We start from the raw sequence: 25,319 nt of genomic DNA, 5'->3' as shown, positions 1-25,319 counted from the left end.
AAGAGAAAGCTACAAGACTAACTCACTGACAGACCTGTTCTAAAAGAATTGCTAAAGTACATTTTTCCTATGGAAGGGAAACGATACCAGAAGGGAACGTGTATCATCAGGAAAGAAAGAAGAATAACAGAAATGCTAAATGTCTGGGTAGACATACAACAGAAACAGGAGAAGTAAGGGACCTATATGGTGGCAAAATCACTACATCTCACCTGAAGAGGTAAAATACTGACTCTAGTCTCTGAGAAGTTAAGTATATATATTGTTAGGCCTAGGGCAGCAATTCAAGTACTGTACAAAGAAATATAGTAAAAACCACAATAGAGGTGCCTGACTGGCTCAGTTGGTTGAGCATCTGACTCTCGATCTCAGCTCAGGTCTTGATCTCAGGGTTGTGAGTTCATGCCCTGTATTGGGCTCCATGCTGGGCATGGAGCCTACTTAAAAAAAAAAAAAATCACAGTATAGAAATTAAAGTGGAATACTAAAAATGTTCAAATAATCTAAAAGAAGATAGGAAGGGGGAAACGAAGGAAAGAACAGAGGAAACAAATAGAAAACAAATAATAACATAGTTGACCTAAATGCAAACATATAAATAATTATATTAAATATAAGTGGTCTAAACACACAAAGACATTGAGAGAATGGGTCGAAAACATTCCCAGCTTTATGCTTTTTATAAGAAATTGACTTCAATTATGATGATATAGGTAAGCCAAAAGTAAAATATTTATTTATTTAAGTTTATTTATTTCGAGAGAGGGAGAGGGGGAGAGAGAGAGGGAAAGGGAAAAGGAAAGAGAGAGAGAGCGAGCAAGCATAGCAGGGAAGGGGCAGAGAGAGAGAATCCCAAGCAAGTTCTGCACTGTCAGCACAGAGCCCAATGTGGGACTCAGACTCACAAACCGTGAGATCATGACCTGAGCTGAAACCAAGAGTCAGATGCTTAACCGACTGAGCCATCCAGATGCCCATATTTTTTTGTTTTTTAAAAAATGTTTATTTATTTTTGAGACAGCACAAGCAGGGGAGGGGCAGAGAGAGGGGGAGTGAGGGTCCAAAGCAGGCTCCGCACTGACAGCATAGGGCCCCATGTGGGGCTTGAACCCATGAACTGCCAGATCATGACTTGAGCTGAAACGAGAAGTCAGACACTCAACTGTCTGAGCCACCCAGGCACCCCTCTACTTGGATATTTATTTATTTGGAATATGGATGTACCATAATTCATTGGATCTGTTCTGTGTGGATGGAATTTAGGTAATTTCTAGTCTTTTGCTGTTATAAACTGTGCTGCAGTGAATATCCTTGTATATAAGTCCATCTGCATTTATGTATCTATCTTGTATAGCTATAGGATAAATTCCTCATAATGGAACTGTTGGGTCAAAGAGTATAAGTGTTTCGGGGCACCTGGGTGGCTCAGTCGGTTAAGCATCCGACTTCAGCTCAGGTCATGATCTCACGGTTCGTGAGTTCAAGCCCTGTGTCAGGCTCTGTGCTGACACCTCAGAGCCTGGAGCCTGCTTTAGATTCTATGTCTTCCCCTACTCGCTCTCTGTCTCTCTCTCTCAAAAACAAATAAAGATTAAAAAGCAATTTAAAAGAGTATAAGCGTTTTTAGTTTTATTCGATGATGCCAAATCACTGTCCATAGAGGCTGTGCTGACACCTGTTTCCCCATACCCTGGCCAACAGAATGTTCTTAAACTTTTTGCTCTTTGAGGCTCGGGCTTTAGGCTTTATCCTGTAAATGATGATAAGCCCTTGAGAGGTGTTTAAGCAGGGGAGTGTCACAATCCGATTTGTATTTTGGTAAGATCACTTGGGCTGCAGTGAGGGTAGGTGTTGAGCAGAGGCAAAGGCGAGGGTCACGAATGCCAGTCAGGAGGCTTTGCAGGTGTCTAGGCGAGACAGAATTGTTGGCAGCGTGGTTTAAGCAGTCGGCAGTGGAGACAGAGAAGGCGATGGATATTGAGACACCGAGGAAGTAGGTTCACTGGGACTCAGGGACTGATCAGGCTTGGGGATGGGGGAGTGAAGATAACTTTAATCAAAACCTCTGGGGGTACCTGGCTGGCTCAGCTGGTGGAGCGTGCGATTTTTGGGCTTGGGGTTGTGAGTTCGGGCCCCATGTTGGGTGTAGAGATTACCAAAAAATAAAATCTGTTCTGAAAAACATGAAAGCTCTGTTCTCATCAGTCTTGTGTGAAAAGTTAGCATTTTCTTTATAGTTTTCATGTCCATGTTAGTGGTTCCTAATTCCTAGAACACCAGGAATTAACTGAAGGTTCTTTCTTTCTTCCTTTCTTCCTTCCTTCCTCCCTCCCTCTCTCTCTTCTTTCTTTCTTTCTTTCTTTCTTTCTTTCTTTCTTTCTTTCTTTCTTTCTTTCTTTCTTATTTTTACATTTATTTATTTTTGAGAGACAGAGAGAGACAGCATGAGCAGGGGAGGGGCAGAGAAAGAGGGAGACACAGACTCAGAAGCAGGCTCCAGGCTCCGAGCTGTCAGCACAGAGCCCGATGCGGGGCTCAAACCCATGGACCACGAGATCATGACCTGAGCCCAAGTTGGACGCTTAACTGACTGAGCCACCCGGGCATTCCCCGGTGTCTTAATTTTTTTATGATGAGCTATGATAAAGTGTTTCCATTACCCTTTTCCCCTGTCATTTTCTATCTTGTATTAGCCCCCACATTTTACTGTGGTGATTATCTCTGTTTAGTTAAAAATCCTGTATTTCTATCACCTGGTTTTTCAGCTCTGAGTAAACCTTTGGCTCCTGGTTTGTGTAGGTGATACAGTCAAGGAGCTTATCCACTCACCTTCTTCCTCCTTCCATTTTTGTACTCGTTATATAATCTCTGCCGGGTCTGGGCATACAGCACTCACATTTTGCTCTGTCACTCTAAACCCCTCCGGTTTTCGTCTCGGTTCTATGGTTAATAAGTATTTGATGCTCCCCGCCAGTTCTTTCCCTAATCACCTTTTGGTTTGCAATGTGTTCTCCGGTAGTTTCCTCCAGCGGGGCTCATGGGAACGATATTCCTTAAATCCCTGCGTGTGCAAAAGCCATTCTCCGAGCCTAGAGATGTTCAGGATTCCGCTTCAGCAGCGTGTTTTTGCTGGTGTTGTCTGAGATTGCTGCTATGGGGTGTTCTACTCTCCTTTCCCTGTGTAGACAGTGTGCTCTTGGTTTTGGGGGTAGATTCTCGTGATTCATCGCTTACATACAACACCCGGTGCTCATCCCAACAAGTGCCCTCCTCAAGGCCCATCACCCATTTTCCTCTCTCCCTCGCCCCCCCCATAAACCCTCTGTTTGTTCTTTGTATTTAAGAGTCTCTTATGGTTTGCCTCCCTCTCTGTTTGAAACTATTTTTTTCCCCGTCCCTTCCCCCATGGTCTTCTGTTTAGTTTCTCAAGTTCCACGTATGAGTGAAAACATATGATATCTGTCCTTCTCTACCTGACTTATGTCACTCAGCATAATATCCTTCAGTTCCATCCACGTTGCTGCAAATGGCAGGATTTCACTCTTTCTCATTGCCAAGTAGTATCCCATCGTGTATATAAACCACATCTTCTTTATCCGTTCGTCAGTTGATGGACATTTAGGCTCTTTCCATCATTTGGCTATTGTTGAAAGTGCTGCTAGAGACATGGGGGTACTTGTGCCCCTATGAATCAGCATGAAGTTTGCTTTTATTTTCTTGTTCACTTTGTTGATTTTGATCGTAATCAGGAGGAAAAGAGGCAAATCACTGTCTGACGCCACCATGTTTAGACCAGAAACCCTTCAATTATATTTGGGCACCATTCTCGTCTCAGAGACGAGAATGTGGGATTTGAAGCTAGACACGCCTTCTCAGCTAACCTGTCCTGCTCACTCTCTGACAGTGGACGATCACTTTCTCCCTCAGCCATTAGTATTCTTATCTCTAAAATGGAAATAATGCTCACAACAGTTTCATATTGTGAGGAGTGAGGCAATATGTATATAATAAGTAGGGACCTAGCAGAGTGCTTTGCGAATAGTGGGTGTTCAAAAGGGCAATAGCACAATGTTTCACTGACTTTTCCGCCACAGGTGGCATTCATAATTACTTTCACCTCCTCTGTCTGGATGTCACTCGCTCAGCGTTAATGGTGGATGCTGTCACTGAGGCCACTATGGGGAGACCCTTTGCCTCCCTCCCATTTTTCCCATAATTCTATTCGCTGGCCGTTAGTGCCAAAAAAGAGGGGCAGATCGATTGCTCAGAAGCCCCGGAGAGAGGATACCGTCCTCCAAATGGCAGGGGTGAGGGGTGGGATGACACACGAGCAAGGTCTTTCGGGAAAGGCAGGGAAGGTTTCTTTGGGGAGAGGTGGGAAGGGCCAGAGCGAGACCTGGATTCTGGATACTCCTTGGTCCAGGCTCTTGGCGTCAGGGATCGGGGTGGGCGGGCTTGGGACTTTGATCACGTGTGCTTAGCAGGCCTGAGGAAGCAGGTGGCGGGATTCCCGTCAGGGCACTTCTGGATGAGGTCAGAGCAGGCTGGGAGGCCAGGGTGAAAGGGATCCTAAGGCACATGTAGCCAAGTTCTCGCTTTTGTCCGTGTTGCTCAGGTCCCGGAATCCCAGGCAAAGCCGGCTCCTACCATGCTGGCCAGTAACAGCGCCAGTACGGTCTCCTCCAGAAGCCAGGGCGTCATCGAGCCCATGGACACAGAGACCCGGGTGGATCAGAGGATGACATCTGCTGACCAGCAAGCCGGAGGCAAGAAGAATACAGAGGCGGACGGGAAGAGGCAGGTGGCTAGGAGGACCCAGGGAGACAGAACACAAACGACCCAGAGGACACAGGCAGATAGGGAGCCACAGGTGGACACTGAGCCACAAGACAGTGAGAGGACGGCGTCAGCCAGGAGTTCCCAGGAGGATGTGGTGGCACAGGGAAGGGAAGGAACGCAGGTGGAAAGGACGCAGGCAGACAAGAGGACGCAGGAAGAGAGAAGGATCCAGGAAGACAAGGGGACACGGTCAGAGGGGAGCATGTCCGCAGCCATAAAAGGTCAGTCAGAGAAGGGATCCGTGACCAGCCTCAGCCCACAGTCCAGAGCCCCTGAACGCCCACCTTCAGAGGGTCCGCAGTCTCCCCAGATTATTGAGTGTTTTGAACAGACCCCAGAAGGGTCCTCTGTCCCAGAAGAACCTGGTCTTGTGCTCAGATCTGAGGAGACGGCTGTGCCGGGTGCCCCAGCAGGTGGCCCCAAGCTCCCAGCACAGCAGCCTCCCCAGGGGGGGTTGGAGCAGCGGGGAGGGGTGAGATGCCAAGGGCCTGAGTGGTCGGGCCCGGTCAAGGGCAAGCCAGAGGATGGTCTCATCCCGTGCCCCAAGGAGGAGCAGCCGGGGGCAGTGCCGTCCGTGGATGTGGGTGGCTGTCCTCCGGCTGGCAGGAGCCCAGAGGCGCCCACTCTGCCCTCTCTCCCGGGGCCGGGCCTGACCCAGAGCTCTCAGGAGGCACGGCCCGGCACTCCGACCTCTCAGCACATAAGTGCCACTGCCTTCCCGCCCTCTGGGGACCAGGCCTTGCTGAGGTCAGCCCCGCCACTGCACCTGGGGCCAGGGACCCCCGCCCAGAGTCACCCACAAGCAACCGCGGCAGCCGACAGCGAGGGGGCCTGCGCCCAGGGGCCAGATGTGGAGGGGAGGCCCCCAGGACCCCGCGGCTGCGACCCTGGCCTCATAGACTCCCTGAAGAACTACTTGCTCCTGCTGCTGAAGCTATCCAGCACAGAGACGGGGGGCGGGGGCGCAGAGTCCCAGGAGGGGGCTGCCAGCGGGGCTCCGGTGCCCTCGCCCACTCTGGTCCCCAACGTGGAAGTGGCTGGTCTGAGCCCCAGGACGTCCAGGCGCATCCTGGAGCGCGTGGAGAACAACCATCTCGTGCAGAGCGCACAGACCCTGATGCTGAGCCCCTGCACCTCCCGCCGCCTCACCGGCCTCCTGGACCGCGAGGTGCAGGCCGGCCGCCAGGCCCTGGCCGCAGCCCGGGGCCCTGGGCCCAGCACCCTCACCGTCCCTGCCATCGTGGTGGGTGAGGAGGAGGGCCCTGGGCTGGCCTCAGAAGGATCCAGTGAGGGCGAGGGAGAGGTTTCCCTCGAGGGGCCTGGGCTCCTGGGGACGTCCCAGGAGAGCAGCATGGGGGGGCCGCTGGGGGAGGCAGGTGGGCACACGGCCTCTGGTCAGGGACCACTCTCAGCAGACAGAGGGGCCCAGGAAGCCTTCCGAGAGGAGGAGGCCCCAGGGGAGGCTCTGACAGGTCTCCCTGCAGCCACACCCGAGGAACTAGCCCTGGGGGCCCGGAGGAAGAGATTTCTCCCCAAGGTCAGAGCGGTAGGAGATGGGGAGGCGGCCAAACCTGAAGAAAGGGAGAGCCCCACAGTCTCCCCCCGGGGGCTCAGGAAGGGCCTCGCGCCCGGGTCCCCGGGGACTCCCGGGCGGGAGAAGCGCTCCCCTACCCAGGGCAGGAAGGCAGGCATGCTGGAGGTGCCGCGGCCCGAGGAGGCCAGTGGCCTGGACGCAGAGCTGGCCCCGGAGGAAGGCAAGCAGGACACCCCGGCCAAAGCCAGGAAAGCCAAAGAGCTGCTAAAAGGTGAGCAGTGGGGAGGGTGGGGGCCGGCCTCCCAGGAGAGTGATGCGGGGAGAGCGCCCCGCAGGGGGGAACACGAGCCCCAGAGGGGTTACTGAGGGCGTTCTCCTGTAATGACCCCACTGGTCGTGGAGTCCTAGAGGCCTCGCTCTTGTCCTGGCTCTGCCCCTCGGGATTGGGAATAGCACCAGCTGTGGACCATCGGGAGGGAAGTGGGATAGAAGAAATCAGGTCCTCAGATGGGGCCTGGCTCCCACGGTGCTCTAGGTGGAGCGCCAACATCCCCACCGTCCCCTCTGTGCAGAATTGTCACATGAGTCCTGAGCAGGAGGGGCTGGGATTCAGAGGCGGGCCTAGAGCCCACATTGAAGTTCTTCTCTCTCTCTCTTTTTAAAAAAGTTTATTTATTTTAAGAGAGAGAGAGAGAGAGAGAGAGAGAGAGAGAGAGCACAAGTGGGGGAGGGGCAGAGAGAGAGAGGGAGGGAGGGAATCCCAAGCAGGCTCCAAGCTGTCAGCACGGAGCCCAACTCGGAGCTCGAACTCATGAACCGTGAGATCGTGACCTGAGCTGAAATCAGGAGTTGGACGCTGAGCCATCTGAGCCACCCAGGTGCCCCCCTCTCTCTTTTTTTAATGCCACAAGAGCCTTTTGAGAAAAAAACTTTGTGTTTTGTTTTGTTTCTTTGCTGTTTTTAGTGAACTCAGTTCCTCTAATAGATATTAAGGCCATTCGTGTAAAATCTGTTTCTTCTTGAGTGGGCTTTCCCAGCTAGTGTCCCTCCAGTGAATTCTCCCTTTTCACCTGTCAGACGGACAGTTGCCATAGCGTCCTCCACAATACGTTTACCATCTGATGGCTCTGTACGGACATGATTCTGGTGTGGCAATTGCCGATTCTGGTAATCTGGGTTCTCTGTTTCTGCTTTCCATTCATCTGTTTAATCTCTCATGGATTTTGTTTTCTGTTTTTTCATTTTTTAAAATTTTAGTTGACACCTGGGGCGCCTGGGTGGCCCGGTTGGTTCAGTGTCTGACTCGTGGTTTCGGCTCAGGTCGCCGTCTCCCAGTTCGTGGGTTCAAGCCCCACGTCGGGCTGCACGCTGACACCGTGGAGCCTGCTTGGAATTCTTTCTCTTGCCCCTCCCCACTACAGTTCACGCTGTCTCTCTCAAAATAAATAAACTTAAAAAAAATTTTTTTTTGTAATTTTAGTTGACACACGCCGTCACATGAGTTTCAGGTATATGACGCAGTGATTCAAGAATGCACATTATGCTGTGCTCCCCACGAGGGTGGGGTCCTCTCCTAACTGCTGTGTGTGTCCTCCCCTCTGAGGCTCCCCCAGGCCTGGGGGAGGGGCACAGAAGTGGGAACTTTCCAGCTCGGCTGTGTGATTCGGAGTCAGAGCAATATTGGGGCGGGGCGGGGGGGGGGGGGAGGAGGGGAGGGACGCAGCTGGGGACCAGGAAGCAGTGTGTTTGTGTGGAAGCCTGAATCCTGTTTTCCCTCACCTGTCCCACCAGGACAGGTGCGTAGGGCCAGGGAAGCTGGTGTAGGGCCAGCGAGGGCACAACCGAGGAGAAGTGGCTTGTCTCTCTCAACTGGGCCCCTGCTCTCAGCCCCACAGGTGATCCGGAAGATTCGGGTAGAGCAGTTTCCTGATGCCTCCGGCAGCCTGAAGCTCTGGTGTCAGTTTTTCAACATTCTGAGTGACTCCGTCTTGACTTGGGCCAAGGATCAGCGCCCAGTGGGCGAGGTGGGCAGGAGGTGAGCTGGCTGGGTAGTGCCTCCACTGACCCGACTCCCTGGTTATGGCTCTAACAGGGTGAGGCATCGTCCTCACACTTTGGGTCTCTGCCCCCCATCTTCTGCTCACAGTAACCCAGTGGGGGTGGGGGGAGTTCTAGTATTTCCTTAGCAGAGAGGAGAAAATTGAGGCTCAGTAGTATTAAGTCACTTGCCCATAGTCACGCAGCTAGCGAGGATCAGGACTGCGGACCAGACCTGTGTGACCCAGGCCCAGCTCTTAACCGCGGCACGTCTGGCCGCCCGCCTGAGCTCTCGGTGCCGGGGTCCCCGGCAGCATCTGAGGGCAGGGTGGGAGGGTCCCGGGGACTACAGTCTGGCCCTGGGCTGTGCGTGGCCATGGTCCTCACGGGGAGGGTCTCCCTCCCTGCAGTGCAGGGGACGAGGGCCCGGCGGCCTTGGCCATCGTGCAGGCATCCCCCGTGGACTGCGGCGTGTACCGATGCACCATCCACAATGAGCACGGCTCGGCCTCTACGGACTTCTGCCTCAGCCCCGAGGGTGAGCGCGCCCCTCCTGGGCTCCCGGCCCGGTGCGTCCCCTGCGGGAGGGCGACGGTCATCTCTGTAGAGACGGTGCAGGCAGCCAGCCTAAGGGTGGCTGCTTCCTCTTCTTTTTCTCCACAGTGTTGTCAGGATTCGTCTCCAGAGAAGAAGGCGAAGGTATGGTGCCCCCCCCGCCCCCCACCCCAGGGGAGGAGTGGGCGGGCCTTCACCCCCACCCCTGCGACCCCTGCGGTCCACAGGGAGGGCCTTCTTTTAACGACGCGGGATCCATTCCAAATGCCAAGTTTACCTCCACACCAGCTGCCCTTTGCCTCCTAGTTTAGGATAGGGCTCAGGAGGGGGGGTTGGGGAAGATGGGGTGGGGAGGAGGAGTGGCTAAGAGGCCCTTGCACGGGAAATTAATCCAGCCTTGTGCCCTTGGCCCACGTCGGAGCCCTTGATCAAGGGCAGGACTGGCCGCTAGGACATACCTTAGCCTGCTTGCTCCCTTCCCAGAGCTTCTCACGGTGCTCTGTGGGTTCCTGCATCAGATGCACACGGCACGGCTGCTAACGATTCAGTTTCTTGGGCCCTGCCGCAGATACCCTTAATCGTAACGTCTGGGGAAGGACCCAGGAAAACTGCATTTTCAGTAGGCTCTCTGGTGATTGTGATGTCCCCAAGTTATAAGGCATTTCCCCAAACATGAGGGGAAGAGTCTGTGAGGCTTCTGTCCGAGACGCACTAAGGGTAAGGACTGTGAAGGCAGCTGATGGTAGATGTTTAGAGCTTCACTGCCAACGAGTGCACTCATTCATTCATTCATTCATTCATTCACTAATTTGATCAGCCAGTCACTGAACTAGTGCCTCTGTTCGTTGTCAAGTTTATTCGGTACCAAATATAACCCCACACCTAAAAGCTTCGTAGTAGTTCTTGAATGTCCTCAAACATCCGATTGCGTTTCCCCAGTTGTCTCCCAGGTGTTGGTTTACTTGGATTAGGAACCACTCACCACTTTGGGCTGATCTATGTTAAGTCTCTTAATATATGACTGTTCTTCATCGTTCCCCTTTTTTTGCCATTTATTTGTTGAAGTTGCTTGATGTGTAGAGTTGCTTACACTCTAGATTTCGTTGATTTAACACCATTTCACACATTCTTCTACTCATGTGCTTCCCTTAAACTTATAATTAGATCAGGACGCCTGGATGGCTCAGTCGGTTAAGCGTCCCGACTTTGGCTCAGGTCATGATCTCTTGGTCCGTGGGTTCGAGCCCTGCATCGGGCTCTGTGCTAACAGCTCAGAGCCCGGAGCCTGCTTCAGATTCTGTGTCTTCCTCCCTTTGCCCCTCCCCCACTCATACTCTGTCTCTCTCTCTCTCTCAAAAATAAACATTAAAAAAAAACACAAAAACTTGCAATTAGAGCAAGAGCTTGGTCAGATTCAGGTGCACTTTTGGGGGGAGGGGGTAAGAACACTTCACAGACGTGCCGTGTCTTTCCTTTCGCATCCTATCTGGAGGCACAGAAAGCTTGTCATACTTTAGTAACGTTGATTCCTGCCTTCATTCAGTTGTTTCTGCCTGATCTGTCCCTTGGAAAAGTTTAAAAACTGTACCCGATACTTGTTACCTAGGGGTTTTTGCAATTACCAATTATTACCTAAATTCATTATTTCATTAGGATTTACAGCTATAGTATCTTAATTCTGTCACTTCTTCATTCATCAGTTGATTTCTTCTGTTATTTGGTTGCCCTGAGATCGTGTCCTAGCATCCCCCAAAGGTCACCAGTGAGATCGAGGGGTTTTTTGAGGGAGGAATGAGTATTTTTTAAACTACAATTATGAGTATTTTTAAAACATATTTGGTACGTTCACCACATTGTATAAACCATTGTGTTTAGTTGGTAAGATTGTCTGATTTGGTCCAATGGAAGCCCCTTTGGGAGGTTGGCTCCTGTGTCCTTCTTGGAGGTTGGCCTCCGGTCATTTTTGTAGCCTCTTTGCTCTCTGGTCGGACAAGGTAGGTCAGGTCCGTCGAGTATTCTTCCTGCCACAGACCTGGAATCGACTGTTTCTTTAGGGAGCTCTGGTTCCTTTTAGAGGGAAATGGTTTTTAGGGATCAGTTTGAGCGCCAGGGCTGGATTGGTCCTGCAGACTTTCTGTTCCAGTCAAACATGTTGCTTGAGATGGAGACATTTCTTCATTTGAGCAAAACACCTAATTCCAAAATAAAGGAATTCTGGTATCGTGTACCAATTGTGATGTCCACGGACCCCCCCTCCCCTCCAGACACTGACAGAGTCCTTGTGATGTGTGGGTACACTCACGCACTGTTACACAATGGGGGTTGTGTCAGACACAGTCCTGCCCTCGGGGGTTCACGGTCCGGTTTGGGACCCGTGGTGTGCATACACCCCAAGAGCAGGAATGCACGGAGAGTGGGCACGCCAGCGTGGTGGGCAGGAGATGGTTCTGGCCTCTTCCTGCCCTGCAGAAGAGGGCGACCTCAGTTGGGCAGGAACTTCCAGTTTTCCACGTTTCCTGTTCCCCTTCAGTTGGAGAGGAGATTGAGATGACCCCCATGGTGTTTGCGAAGGGTCTGGCTGACTCGGGCTGCTGGGGGGACAAACTCTTTGGGCGCCTGGTGAGCGAGGAGCTACGAGGGGGTGGACACGGGTATGGCCTTCGGAAGGCCTCCCAGGCCAAGGTCATCTATGGGCTGGAGCCCATCTTCGAGTCAGGCCGCACGTGCATCATCAAGGTGTCCAGCCTGCTTGTGTTTGGGCCCAGCAGCGAGACTTCTCTCCTGGGCAGAAACTACGACGTCACCATCCAGGTACTGCGCCCCATCCCCCTTCCCTCCTTCCGCTCTTTACCCTCCTCCCCCTCCTGGCTCAGGTCCTGTTGGGAGGCCCAGTGTGGGGCACAGACCATCTCAGCGTCAACCTCACGAGGCTCCTGGGATGGGTCTTGAGGAGAGCCTGAGACTTAGCCCAGGCTCTGTCTTTGGGGCTATTGTTTTCAAACCATATTTTTGGAGCAGGAACCTTTCCTGTTGCCCTCACACATATCTTGCATGGGAGCCTGTGTGTGAGGTGAAAGGAGAGTGACTGGGTGGGGTGGACAGTCTAGGTCTCCCTCACTCCCCAAAGCGTGGCCTACGGGGCCCTGCCACCTTTGGCTGGGGCTCCAGGAAACGCAGTTTGGAAACCACTTTGAAAACAGGCCTGAGGCCTCTTGTTTTGCAAATGAGAACAATGAGCTGCAGAGTAGGGAGCAGGGGAGGCATGAACCACCCCCCTCCCCAGGCCTGGAATCCTCCCTGCAGTCCTCTGGTGGGCGGCCCTCCCGCTTAGAGCCCGACATGATGGAGAACAGGAGAGCTTCCTTGCTGACCGGATTTGGTTCTCCTCAATCCACAGGGATGCAAGATCCAGAACATGAGTCGGGAGTACTGCAAGATCTTTGCGGCCGAAGCCCAGGCGGCACCCGGCTTTGGGGAGGTGCCCGAGTAAGTGCACAGAGAGGGGGTCATGCAGTCTCAGACCCGTTGACTGGAGCTTCGGCCCAGAACAGTGATTTCACGGCCCCTGGGGGGTGGGGGTGGGGGGCTTGTGCAAATGGGCCCTCATCTAACCCCACGCTCTGCTCAATGGTCCCACGAAATCTAGAAATAAACACCTCCAGATTAACTGCCCACTTTAGAAAAGCCTCTGCTTGCTCTTCTGCGGAACTCCCCACCCCTTAGCTCAGTGTTGGCTGGGTTGCAGAATTCCACACAGCAGATTCTGGGACTCTCGGAAGGGGAGAGGGTAGGCCAGACTTCCAGGCACCCTGGCCAGGACTGTTGGGTGGGCAGACAGCGTCAGTGCAGGGCCTCGTAGGAGTCAGCGAGAAATGGTCATCGTTTCCATGTTGAGGCCTGAACTCTTGACTCGAATACCGGGGTCTGGTTGGCGCTGAGCAGTCTGGCCGAATCCTCTCTGGAGGTTATCCTTTCCGTTTGACACATACTGGTCTTGGTCCCTCACCCAAGCCCGTCCTCCTGGGGCCATGGCACCGTTGGGTTCTAACCCCGCTGACCTCGGAGAACGGACAAGGACTCTGAAGCCAACGGCCCCCATTTCCTTTCCTGAACTCAGGGCGGAGCTCCGCTCTCTTTCGGTCCTTTGGCGTCAGGGCTGATGATTCCCTTCTCGGAAGGGCCCTCCTTTGCGATCCAAGGGTAAAGATAGCTGAGATGGAGGGAGGCGTCTCTCGGGCCATACTTCCTGCTCACAGCACAGTGGAACTATGTTTAGGATCCTCCCACTGTATCTCATCTACCGGCCCGCAAACAATATCCCGTATGCCACCCTGGAGGAGGATCTGGGCAAGCCCCTGCAGCCCTACTGCTCGCGGGAATGGGGCTGCGCCGCGGCTCCGGCCGCGGCTCCGGAGGCACCTAGCAGCTCTGAGGTCAGGCAGAAATGCCAGACCTTCCAGCACTGGCTCTACCTGTGGACGAACGGCAGCTTCCTCGTCACGGATCTGGCAGGTACGCGAGCGCGTGGGGGGTGCGCCTGCGCGGGTGCAAGAGGGCGGGCGGGGGGGCGGGGCCGGCGCATGCGCTCTCCTATTTCTTCGCCTTGGCTTTTCACCGCGACCTCGTGGAGTAGACGGGCAGGCGCCGTGTTGTGGGCGGCCTTGACACCCGCCGGGCCTCGCGCAGCCTGCTCTGTAAGGGCAGGGGCATAAAGGAGCAGGCTCCAGGCTCCCGTTAAAATGAAAAAGGAATGGATTTCAAAGAACGTTATGTGGGGGCTAATTAAAACGCCACGACCACCTTTTCAGAATCTCCCGTCCTCCTTTCCCTCCAGCTTTGCTCTGGACTTTCCCCCTCTTCCTACTTCCCAAACTCTCCCCTCCATCCTCGCTCACTAGCTTACTGCCCCTTCTCCCTCCTCTCCTTCCTTCCCCTCCTCCCCTTGCCCCTCCTCCCCCGCCTCTTCCCTCTCCTCTCTTCCTCTTCCTTCCCCTCCTCCTTCCTCTCCTCCCTTCCTCTTTCTTCCCCTCCTTCCTCCTCCTCCTCCTCCCTGCCCTCCTTCCTCTCCCTTCCTCTTCCCCCTCCTCTTCTCACTACTTCTCCTTCCTCTCCTTCCTTCCTCTTCCTTTTCTTCCCCCTCCTCCATCCTTTCCTCCCTTCCTCTTACCCTTCCCCCTCTCCCCCTCACCTCCTCTCCTCCTCCTTCTCTTTTCCTCTTCCTCCCCTCCTCTTCCTCTCCTCTCTTCCTCTCCCTTATCCTCCTACCCCACTCCCTTCCTCCTCCCCTCTTCCTTCCTCTCCTCTCTTCCTCTTCCTCTTCCTCCCCTCCTCCTCCTCCTCCCCCTACTCCTCCTTCCTCTCCTTTCTTCCTCTTCTCTCTTCCTCCTCCTTTCCCCCCTCCTCTTCTCATCCTCCTCCCCCTCCTCTTTCCTTTCCTCTCTTCCTTTTCCTTTCCCTCTCCCTCCTCCCCCCTCCTATCCTACTCCTTTCTCTCTTCCTTTCCTCCTCCTCCTCTTCCTCCTCTTCCTCCTCTACTTTGTTAGCTCTTTATTATGTGAACCAACTTAGTCTCTCTGGCTTCCTTTTATTTCTATCTCTCCCATTACTCAGACTTCCCCCTCCAACAAAGGCCAGCAAAGCACAAATCCTCCTCCTTTTCCTGATCAGTCCTTCCCAGGCCTACTTACTCGCTAACCAGAACGAGGCAGGGGGGAGGAAAAGAGATTTTCTCTACAGTGGGAGGAGAGGGATGCTGGGAATATCACACATGACCTCATCTAGTCCCCAGTGTGCATTAGTGAGAAAACCAAGGGCTGGAGACAGAAAACCGGCTCAAGTGTGCTTTTCGTTGGGATTGAACTGCACTGCAAATATTGTATATATAATTCTGTATATTGGGGGGGGGGACTGGTAGCACATTAAGCTATTGTCATTCATTCTGTTTGTTGACTCCATCCATCCTTCCTTCCATCCACCCAACATCTACCCAACATCGGGAAGCTAAAAAGGCGAATGGGGAATCGTTACTGTCCTCAGGAAGCTGTGATAAGTATACCAGTTTCTAGTACGAGATGATCATGCAATGTAGTAGGAAGAGCTGGGGGTCGGAGAAATTAGGCTTTAGTCTACACCTCATGGCTTTTCTGCTGGTCTCTGTAAACCCAAGGGAAAGCCAAAGCACAGACAGAGTGGGCCCCTTAATCTCCCTGAGTTTCACCACCCTTTCCCCCCCAAGGGGTGACAGTATCCTCCTTGCCTCCCAGACTGGCTGCGAGGCCTGAGTGAGGCGGTGTCCACGGGCACCTTCTGCAAACTGAAATTCTGTGCCAACGTAAGGGATCATGGCTAGTGTGGGGCAGAGTGCAAGGTGATGGCCCTGAGAGAGAAATGACAGACAGATTAACGCCTCCTGTATGACCTCTGTGTTTCAGACACTAAATCAGAGCCCTGCACACCCCATGATGCTCTCAATACCCCGGCGAGGTGGGCAGCGTTGCCCCACTCTTACAGCTGAGGGTTGGAGGTAGTTCTCGCAGCTCGGAAGGGATGGGGCTGAAATCAGTCTGGGTGTGCCCGCCTCTCAGGCCCACGCATGTGTCCCTCCGTCACATGCGGCACTGAGCCCTGCTAGTGACAGGCAGGTTCCCGCAAGGGTGTGACCGGACAGTTGGAAAGTGGGGAGAGGTTCCTACTCTAACGTTGGACGCTGGGATGCTGGGTGGACCGGCCAGGGTGGGGACCGTTCCTCCGTGTCTGTTCTCCCAACACTGCCTTCCTCTAGTCCTGCGTGGATGCTTGCCTGCTCTCTGTGTGAGTACGTGGAAGCCAGTCTCATCCAGTGTTACTTTTCTGCTGGTCCAGCCTGACTGACTTTCATGTTCCGCCTCCTCGCTCTTGCCCAGATAGGCCAATCTGGTAAGAGGAAGGAGCAAAGGTTAGCTCGAAGCCAGAGGCCAGCCCAGTTTGTGGCCTAGTGTGATCCAACAGAGGCAGGATTGAACAGCTGGAAGAGTTTGGGATCTAGGAGTAAGAAAAACTGAACTTTTACTTTGACTCAGTGGCCACGGCCCAGGGTCAGTGCTCAGTTATCAAATGAATGAATGAATGTGACCTTGCTTCGGTCCCTTACCTCTGAGTCTATCTCCTCACCCGTGAGAATGGGATATTATTGCCACTAACAACATAGAGTTGCCCACACCACCTGTGATACAGGTCAGAGGTGATGGCGTGCCCCGAACCCTGGCAAGTTCCTGCCCAATGATACCCATCTTGGAGAGGTGGGGGCCCTGGAACCGGCCCGGGCTGCTCAACTCCCAGCTCTCTCTCTTTCCAGGGGTTGATTGGAAGATGACTGATGTGCAGATTGCTACCAAACTACGAGGGTGAGTGGTTCTCGGGGACAGGAGGCCCTCTGAGAATCTCGGGGTGTGAAATTGTCAAAGGTCTTCTGGTTCTCCATCCCTGAGGTACTGGGCCTGTGGCCGAATGGTCCTAGCTGCCCTGGCGGCCGTATAGTAGTGTCCCAGGGACTGCTGACCGTCCCCCACCCCCATGCCCCTGACCCCAGGTCTGGACCAGAAGCATTTTTTAAATTTATTTTTTTAACATTTATTTTATTTTTGAGAGAGAGAGAGAGAGAGAGAGACAGAGCATGAGTGGGGGAGGGGCAGAGAGAAGGGAGACAGAATCGGAAGCAGGCTCCAGGCTCTGAGCAGTCAGCACAGAGCCCAACATGGGGCTCGGACCCATGAACCATGAGCTCATGACCTGAGCTGAAGTCGGACGCTTTAACCGACTGAGCCCCCCAGGCGCCCCTGGACCAGCAGTACTGACGCCCGCACACAGGCTCACTTGCTCACCTGCAGCCCCGGGCTCCTCTTTCTTCTCGCTTGAGAAAGCTCATCGGGGCGCAGATGAGCAGGGCCCTGGGAGGAAAGTGGTGATGTGGAGTCTGCTCTACTTAATACTGAAAAGGTAGGTCATCCGCACACCGATTAGCGTGGACGTGATGAGTTCCTGGGCCGCGGCGTAAGGAGGCCTCAGTTTAAAATTGAGGTTTGGGATGCTGCCCCGTGAGGTAGTGCCCAGCTGGACTCCCAGCCCCCCTGAAAGGGTAGGGCGTGACACGCTGGCCCTGGCCACCCCAGAGTAGGCCCCCCGAGGGCTCTCACTCTGGGGGGAGCTCCCGCTCAGCTCTTCCTGTTTGGCTGCAGATACCAAGGCCTCAAGGAGAGCTGCTTCCCGGCCCTGCTGGACCAGTTTGCCTCTTCCCACCAGTGCAACACCTTCTGTGAGATGCTGGGGCTAAAACCCCTCAAGGGCCCCGAGGCCGCCCACCCTCAAGCCAAGGCCAAAGGCTCCAAGAGTCCATCTACTGGCAGGAAGGGCGCCCAGCTGAGTCCTCAGCCCCAGAGGAAAGGCCCCCCCAGTCCCCAGGGCACCCGGAAGAATGCTCCAAGCTCCAAGGCCGCCCCTCAGGCCTCAGAGGCACTCACCGCCCAGTTACTGGGACAGCCTCCCATCCAAGAGGGCGGCCTCAAGGCCCAGGGCATGCGGTAGCCCCCCACGGGAGGCTCGGGGCCTCCGCCCAGCAGCAGACCAACAAGGAAGCAGCTCGAACTGATGGAGACTTGCCCGATACGGAACTAACCAGGGAAGGTGCACCGGGGAGGCACCACTCGGGGGCCTCTCTGGGCAGCCTCTCCTCGATCCGCTCCTCAGCAGACGGCTTTTGTGCGTGGCACCCAGTGGCCTCTCCTGGCGCCAGCGTCACCCGGGGCTCCCAGACGGCAGCCCCAAGTGTCTGGCGGCCCAGGCCCTTCTTGAAGTTTACACTGGCCACTGCCGGAGGCTCCCGAGTCCTCTGCATGAGCTCCGCACCCAGCCCCCCGCCCTGCCGGACCCTGCGGTGAATGTTGTACCCTGGGGGCACGCGGGCCAGCCTTTACCCTTCTCCTTTGCTTGGCCCCGATCTGTCCTCGGGGCTCCAGACTGCCCCAGCCGTGTCTGGCCTGGTGACTCTCTTTCCAGCTGCGTGGCTTTATTCTTCCCCAGCTTGTCCTACAACTAACCGGTCACTGAGCCCACGTGGGGCTCAGTGCCCTTCCAGAGCCTGTCGTGTTCCTGTGCCGTGGTCTTTGGTGACGTGTGTTCATGCCCTTCCTTCTCCCAGCACACAGACACTCACTCCCCTGAGTCCTCTGCTCCCGCACCCCGATCTCCATCCCCAGCTTTGAGCCCTGTCACAGCCCGCCGTCCTGCCTCCGCTGCCTCCCTGCGCGTCCCCATGCCCAGGGGCTCCACCAGCCAGATTCCTCCCCAGCCTCTCCCAGACCCCTTGCCTGTGAGGCGAGAAGTGGCATGAGGGTTGCGTCATCGGCTGTGGCCAGAGGGAAGGTGTTGACTTGGAGGGACCTTGTGCTCCATACGGAAAGGAGACGCAGTCACAGTGAATTTCACATCCCCTCTAGACCGGGGCCGGAGGACTAGGCTCTTCTCCGGGGGGTGGTGTGGGGGGAACGCCCTTGGGAGTTGCAGGAAGGGCGAAGCCCACCCACGTGCTGGGGTGGAGGGGAGTCTCTGTGCCTGGGAACCAGGACGTGTGCCCCCAGCCATTAGCTCTCGATCCTGGGGCTCCAGCTCTGGGCTTCACATAGGGGCCCCCGAGGAACTGCTGTGCTTAGCCCAGCACCCTGGGTCCTTCCCGAGGGCCCCTCCTTGAGGCCTGGGGCGGGATGGGTCTGGTGCTAGTCTGCTCCCCTTGGAATGCAATAAAGGCAGCAACTGTGTACCCCACTTGCCCTTATCTGGTGTGGTTGTGGGTATACGGAGTCAGGGTCCCCTCTCCCCAGGCAGGTGCTCTGAGGGGATCCTGCAGCCCCTGGGCCCTCTGGAATGATGAACCCAGGTTTTGGCTCCTGGATTGACGTTCAGTCTCAGCCTTTTGTGGCCACGGCTAGACAGTCTGTGCTTCTTGCATGACGAGGCTGAGGGCTGTGTCCCTGAACAGGGTCCTGGGGACTGAGGCCTTTGAAATTGTTCCTTCCTTTGGAAGAGGAACACAAAGGAAGGAACCCAGGAAGGAAGAACAGAGCTGGAGGCCTTGGGGAGATGCCCAGTGTGTCTGGCTCTCTCCACGGCAACGAGGCCAGCTCAGGACACAACCAGCATCCGCCTCTCAGCCGCCCGCTGACCGTTTCCTGCTTCCCCAGGTGCAGAGACTTCTTGTTCTCAAACAACCCCATGCCACCACCCAGGCCTTTTCTTGCCTGTCATTTGTGCCCCTCCGTTTTGACATTTCTGACCTCTCTACCTCATCTTGTGCTCAGGTGACTCTCCCCACCTTTTCCTCTTGTCCCAGTGTGCCCCCAACCCTCCCAGTCTGTATACCCAGACCGCCTTGGTGAACTGAGAGTTGGAATATTATTCATTCATCCATTCATTCAACAGACATACACTGAGCACCTGCTTTGTGCCAGACCCTGAGTTGACCGCTGTTGGAGGCAAAGATACATGAGGGAGTATCAAAGGAGCCTCTTTGCGTTAGGTTTCTTGGATTTTGCACCACAGAAATGGACTCTGACCAACTTAAGCAAGGAGAAGGGGTTTGTGGGAAAGGTGTTGGGGCAGCTCCAAGAACCAAAGGAATAGCTGATGATTGGCTTTGAGGAGTAGCTTCAGAGCTACTCTACTCACCAACCACCCATTGGTTCCAATGGGATTCCCTTCACGCAAGATTCAGATTCCTGTCCTAGAGCTCAGGGCATCATGGAGCAGGGCAGCGGCAGTTTCCCAAAGCATAGGGATACTTACCAGAAGGATGGTGGAGAATGGAACGGTAGGAAAGGCTTGGTGGCAGCAACAAAGACACACACACACGCACACACACACACACAGACTGTTCTTCCCCACCCGATGTATCACGACTCACTCACATACAACCAAGAACAACTTCCTCTCTGCTTGGGGAGACCATTCAAGGTCACATCCAATGACTAAGTCCAAGGGGTAGTGACCAGGGCTACCATTGTCCCAAGTCCAGCGTCACTAGTGACACTCTTCTCTCTTTTATATAATTCCATTTTGAAATTCTGCGACCTGTGGATTAAGTGGTGAAAGTAACTGTATTCAACCCAAGTCCTTGGACCCAGCAAGAAAGGAAGCATGGGCAAAGGCTGCAGTCCATTTCCAGAATAGGTCATGAGAACTAGTGTTCATGACGAGGGATGCTTTGCCCGTCGGCGTGACCCAAAACTTCAGAAGTCCAGCTCCTCGGTGGTCCTGCCTGCGTGGTGGGCGTTTATTTACCATAGGACCTGGCAGTAGGGGGGGCACCCTAGGACTCACCCCACATCCACCTGTGCCCCCGCCTCCTTTTATGTAGCGACAATATTTTCCCTCGATAACGTTAACCATCTTATGACTCCCACAACCTCTTGTTACGTGTTCTCAGAGGTTTAAGGAGCCTGAAATGATCAGGTGCCGTAGCTTCTAATTCAGCTTATTATGACATTTTGAGGATGTGTCTCCTTGGAGACTAAAGCCTCATCCCAAAGCTCAGGTATGTGAAGAGTAATGAGATGTGGTGACAGCACATCTCCACCCTGCTTCCCAGCCTGTGAGAGCGACCTAATACCATGACTCGGTTGCCAGTTCAGAGCCTATGCGACATCCTGCGGGTCTGGCCCAACCTTTCAAGGTATGGTTTCTCAACCCGGGCCATCACTGAGTTTTCGGCAAACTATCTCACCATATCATGAAGCTGACTGCTTCTGGACTGTAGGGACCCCGACAAGATGAGGGAATGCCACAGGCATCAACCCATTACTTTACTTTTGCTGTAAAGTGCATCCTTGGGTTGAAGGCACTGTGTGGGGATACCACAGTGACGTTTACAGCATTCGAGAATTCCATGGGTGATGACGGTAGGAGAGGCATGTTGGAGAAGGAAAGTCAATGCAAAGCCGGATATGAAGGACCCATAGTGGTCAAGACAAACCCTGCCCCCTTGAGGTGATAGGTATAGACCGGGGGAAGGGGGGACCTGAGGAGCAGGGCAGGAGGGGGCATCGTGGGAGGATGAGTGAGGCACTCACACACGCGGCCCCACTTGTGCCTTCAGAGCATCCCCTTAATGATGGAGTGCTTCTGGACATGGCTCACTATGGCTGGGTGCTTCGGATAACCCGGTTCGTGAGGCCACTTGCTATGTTGTAGCTGAGCATTTAGGCTGCCCCAGAGCCCGGTGGCAAGCCGGAGGACCCTGTCTCAAAAGGATAAGAGTTACTTATTGGCCAGAGCAACACTTGGTTCTGAACCCTGGGTTCCCCTGCCATGCTTGTTAGGACTTGCCAGAAGCATCATTATGCTGTGCTGGGCCACAGGCCCCACATGGTTCCCCAATACACCACAGACGGACAGATACCTCAGGCACGACATTTGTCCCGTCACGTGGCCTGGTAGGAGAACCATTCGTACTAAAGGCTCTCCCCGCCGGAGAACCTGCTCGGGGCCCACCCCAAAGCCGGTGGCCTTCTGGGTCAGTGAGCACGCGGGTTGGAACAAGATGCCCTAACATGGCATTTTTGCCTGGAATTGGGTCTTCGTGGTAAGGGATTCGAAATGCACTCACTTGTTCTACACTAGGGGGGAAAATATTCTGACCTAATCAGACCCCTTCACCCCCAGGAACTTTGTCAAGACCTTTTTTTTTTTTTTTCGCGTGATTTGTCTCCCACCTCTGACTCACATATGTCTTCTCAAGGCACGTAGGGACACTGCTGACCTCCAGGCTCTATCAGCATGATGCCATCAGTGTGAGGGAATGTGGTGGCGGTGAGGGCAGCGTCCCTGTGAGCCGGCTGAGCCACAGAGCTGGACGGCTGAGATGTTCTGTACCTTTAAGCCAGGACAGCAGAGCAATATACCCCAGGCCAAGTGAAGATGAATCGTTTCTGACGTTCTTTGTTCATCAAAGTAGAAGAAAACCATGAATTCACTAGATCAAAGGATTCATACCAAGTGCTGGATGAACTTGCTTTAGCAGGAAGACCGTCTCTGGAACAGCACCTGCCATTGGAGACATCACTTTTTAAAACTTGAGGCAATCCGGAGACCTCTCGGTGTTTTGCACTGGCCCAGCTGACCTGTGGTAGGCATTGCTATGACTTCCCCCTCAAGGTCTTGATAGCTACACTAATTTCTACATTGCCCCTAGGAATGCGGTCCTGCTTTCGATTTACCGTTTTGGTAGAGAGGGGGATTCCAATGGCTTGTGCTTGTCCTGTCCTATTCTGTTGCTCTCACCCCACACATCAGAGCGCCAGTGTGGGAGCGATGCCTATTTCAAAAACATATCCATTTCAGCTCTTCACTCAAAATAATCCTTGGTTGCCTTTGAGGTTCCAGTGTGTTTACTCTGGTGCAAATTTGGTTTAGTAATCATCCCCATTGGTTGACAGGTCGCATACTTTTCTGTTGTCCCCAGAAAATGGCCATGGCTTGGAGCCAGTGTCTTACAGAACCCCTCTCCCCACATTTGGATATTTTCCCTTTCCTTGTCTAGTTCCCAGATAAATGGACACAGATCCCTTTGGGGAAGGCCAAGGAAGGCTCGCAATATATATCTAAGTGTCAAAGTAAGGTTTCCCTTCCAAGATGTTTGACTTGCTCTCCATTGAAGGTCTGGAAATTAGTAGGAGGTTTTGACGTGACCTTGGCAGCTTGAGACAGACCTGTCTGCCCAACCAGAAGTCTTTGGTTACGGTAACAACTAGGTGATATCTTAGGGACTGTCTGGTCTTTTTCATTCCTGGGACCCGGTGATCGATTAGCCACAGCCAGGGGTCTGGCTTCCATGCCCATGACCATTTTGATGACTCATCTACTTTGTTCCTTGTATCTATCTCTGCTGCTGAGACCAGGAAGCTCGTTTTCACAGCATCTCTTCCAACCAGCCTTCCAGACTAGAGAGGAAAGCCAGGAGCGCCCCGCACATGTATTTCTCATGGCAAGGAGCGAGACCATCTTCTGGGGCCTGTCAGGGGACAGTGAGAGGGTGGATGGGCTGGATGCATGCAAGGGACCCAATAAAGCATTCTTGTTTCCTGACATCTGTGATTTCCTGCTTTCTCGGATATTTGGTCTTTTAAAAAATATAATTCAGCATGGCTCAACATTTGGTCCAGACTTGGATTATTCACCCCCCACCTCCACCACCCCCCAAGGATAAAAACCGTATCAAGCTGTGTGGGCTCCTACACGCAATGTAGAATCTCCGGTGAGCAAACATATCAATAAATATCACCTGAACCACAATTATATTCCACCTCTCTTGGTCCAAAAGCCTTTTAAAAGTCCCCATAGATTTTCCCTATGGTTTTTGACAAGGCGTATTAGCCAGTTCATACAGTTTCTTCTGGGGGTATCTCTTCTTTTTCCCGACCGAACTCTGCTGCGCGTCCCCGGAGCTATGTTGAGCGTGCATTCTGGTTATTGGCAGATCGACAGTGTAATGTGAGGCAGGGTTTGGGTCTCAGTGACTTGAGATAAAACTCAGGGAGGCTGTCTCATTTATGGGAAAAGGAGATTTGCACACTGAAAACCCATCTCACTAACTTTTTTAAAGTTTATTAATTTTTGAGAGAGAGCGTGCACGAGCAGGGAGAGGGGCAGACAGAGGGAGAGAAAGAGAGAATCCCAAGCAGGCTCCCGCTGTCAGCACAAAGTCCCCCGCGGGGCTCAAATGCATGAACTATGAGATCATGCCCTGAGCTGAAACCAAGAGCCTGACACTTTAACCAACTGAGCCACCCAGGTTCCCCTCGCTAATTTTTAATGAGAAATTTAACCATCCGGGAGACGGGACACTTGTGGTAAGCTGAAAAGCGAATTCTTCCCTTCTTCTGAAAGGAAAAGTCGCTCAAGGGAAACCAGATTCCCAGAAGTTGTTTGACAGGCTTAGAACAAACAAGTAAGACAAAGTTCAGTTCAAATCCAGCTTTCCTAGCCATAGGGGTTGGAGCTTCTTGCTTAAATTCTCTGAACTGAGCTCCTCATTGTTGTTTGAGTCCTTTTACTAGTGCGTAGAGACTGCCAATTGTATGCGACAATTCTATGTTCTGGGTACATCAAAGTGAACAAAACAGACCTAGACTCCTCCCCGAGAGAGCTTACGGTCTAGTGGGGAAGGCAAAACTCCAACAAACCCACCAATAAATGTGTAATGGCGAATATATGTGTGGAGAACTACCAAGCAGAAGAATGGAAGAGAATGCCAGCAGGATGTGGGACCCAAGTGAGACTGGGGCTCTCCGGAGCCACTCTGAGTGGCTTGGTAGTTCCTCGTCGGCTCGTATCAGAGGCGTGGAGTGAAAGCTCATGTGGCTAGTGCCTGCCTGGTAAAGAGGACTGTGGTATTGCGATATGAGGCTCCGAGAGGGGCAGGGCTAAGCCAGGGAGGGACATTTGCACTGGACGCTGAGAGCAGTGGTACATCGGTTAGGACCTGCTGTTATGGACACAACAGAGAAGGCCTCGTGTGACAGCGGTCCTAAGCAAGACAACTTCTTCCTCGGGAAGAAGGCCGTGGGCATTAGGAGATCTGGACACGGTCCACCTGGGGCTGGCATGGAAGCTGTAGGATGATGTCAAAGCCAAGGCTCCTCCAGCTCTCTGCCCTGCTAACTCAAGCAGTAGTAATTGACCCCAAGTGCAACGGCATGAATGGAAGAATCAAAATGGTAATGCAGCCGTCAAGCATCGGAGAGCCGAATCTGGGTTTTCTATAGCAGAGTCAACAGAGACTGTCTGAAGTTGAAAATAAAAAATAGCATCTATATACTTTTATCTGTCAATCATCTATCCATCTACCCATTCATTTATCTATCATTCACCTATCTTACTCGTAGACCTTGCTACCAGACGTGAATAGACAAGGACGGTCTGTCTGCAGTTGTCTGGGGTGGGGGTGGGGTGGCACTGGTCTCCCTGAGACTGTCCGGTGGTGACCTTCCTTTAAATTAACTCTGTTGGTCATTAATGTGGCTCTTACCTGACACAAAAATGCCTGCAGAGGGACCCCAACTCCTTCTCCCTCAGGAACCGCCTATCAGGAATTGGATCATATCCCATCCAGCCGGGCAACTTTGATTTCCACTGTTGGATTACGATGCTAAAATGACATTGGTGGAAATCAGCCCCCGGGAGTATCTGTGTGCAGGAGGCGTGGTTGCCTAGCTGGAGTTGCTCAGGGTAGGAGGCTCTCCCCCCTGCCCCCAATGACACCAGAGGCACTGTCCTCTGACCTCAGAACTGACGTGGGTCACAAATGGCTCCTTCCTTGAGGAATAGTAGC

General features: G+C 53.4%; 2 protein-coding genes across 5 annotated transcripts in view; both read left to right on the top strand.

Annotated features, from left to right (window-relative positions):
* ALPK3 (alpha kinase 3) overlaps positions 1-23,074 on the top strand; it is a 52,941-nt gene extending 29,867 nt beyond the window's left edge. For both annotated transcript variants that reach the window (XM_019460355.2, XM_019460354.2), the window contains 9 exons: positions 4,616-6,644; positions 8,261-8,408; positions 8,821-8,948; positions 9,074-9,109; positions 11,496-11,776; positions 12,363-12,451; positions 13,242-13,477; positions 16,299-16,347; positions 17,179-23,074. In XM_019460355.2, the coding sequence (XP_019315900.2) occupies positions 4,616-6,644; positions 8,261-8,408; positions 8,821-8,948; positions 9,074-9,109; positions 11,496-11,776; positions 12,363-12,451; positions 13,242-13,477; positions 16,299-16,347; positions 17,179-17,524 (3,342 nt within the window). In that variant the 3' untranslated portion in view covers positions 17,525-23,074. The remainder of the gene's footprint in view (positions 1-4,615; positions 6,645-8,260; positions 8,409-8,820; positions 8,949-9,073; positions 9,110-11,495; positions 11,777-12,362; positions 12,452-13,241; positions 13,478-16,298; positions 16,348-17,178) is intronic.
* SLC28A1 (solute carrier family 28 member 1) overlaps positions 1-25,319 on the top strand; it is a 233,135-nt gene that overhangs the window by 151,836 nt on the left and 55,980 nt on the right. The gene's annotated exons all lie outside the window — the stretch shown is intronic.

Source organism: Panthera pardus, unplaced genomic scaffold (genome assembly GCF_024362965.1).
Source record: "Panthera pardus isolate Hobbes unplaced genomic scaffold, ASM2436296v1 HiC_scaffold_23, whole genome shotgun sequence".
In the NCBI taxonomy this organism is placed as follows: Eukaryota; Metazoa; Chordata; class Mammalia; order Carnivora; family Felidae; genus Panthera; species Panthera pardus.
Note: the sequence above shows the minus strand (reverse complement) of the source record. Positions and strands in the feature narration are given on the sequence as shown.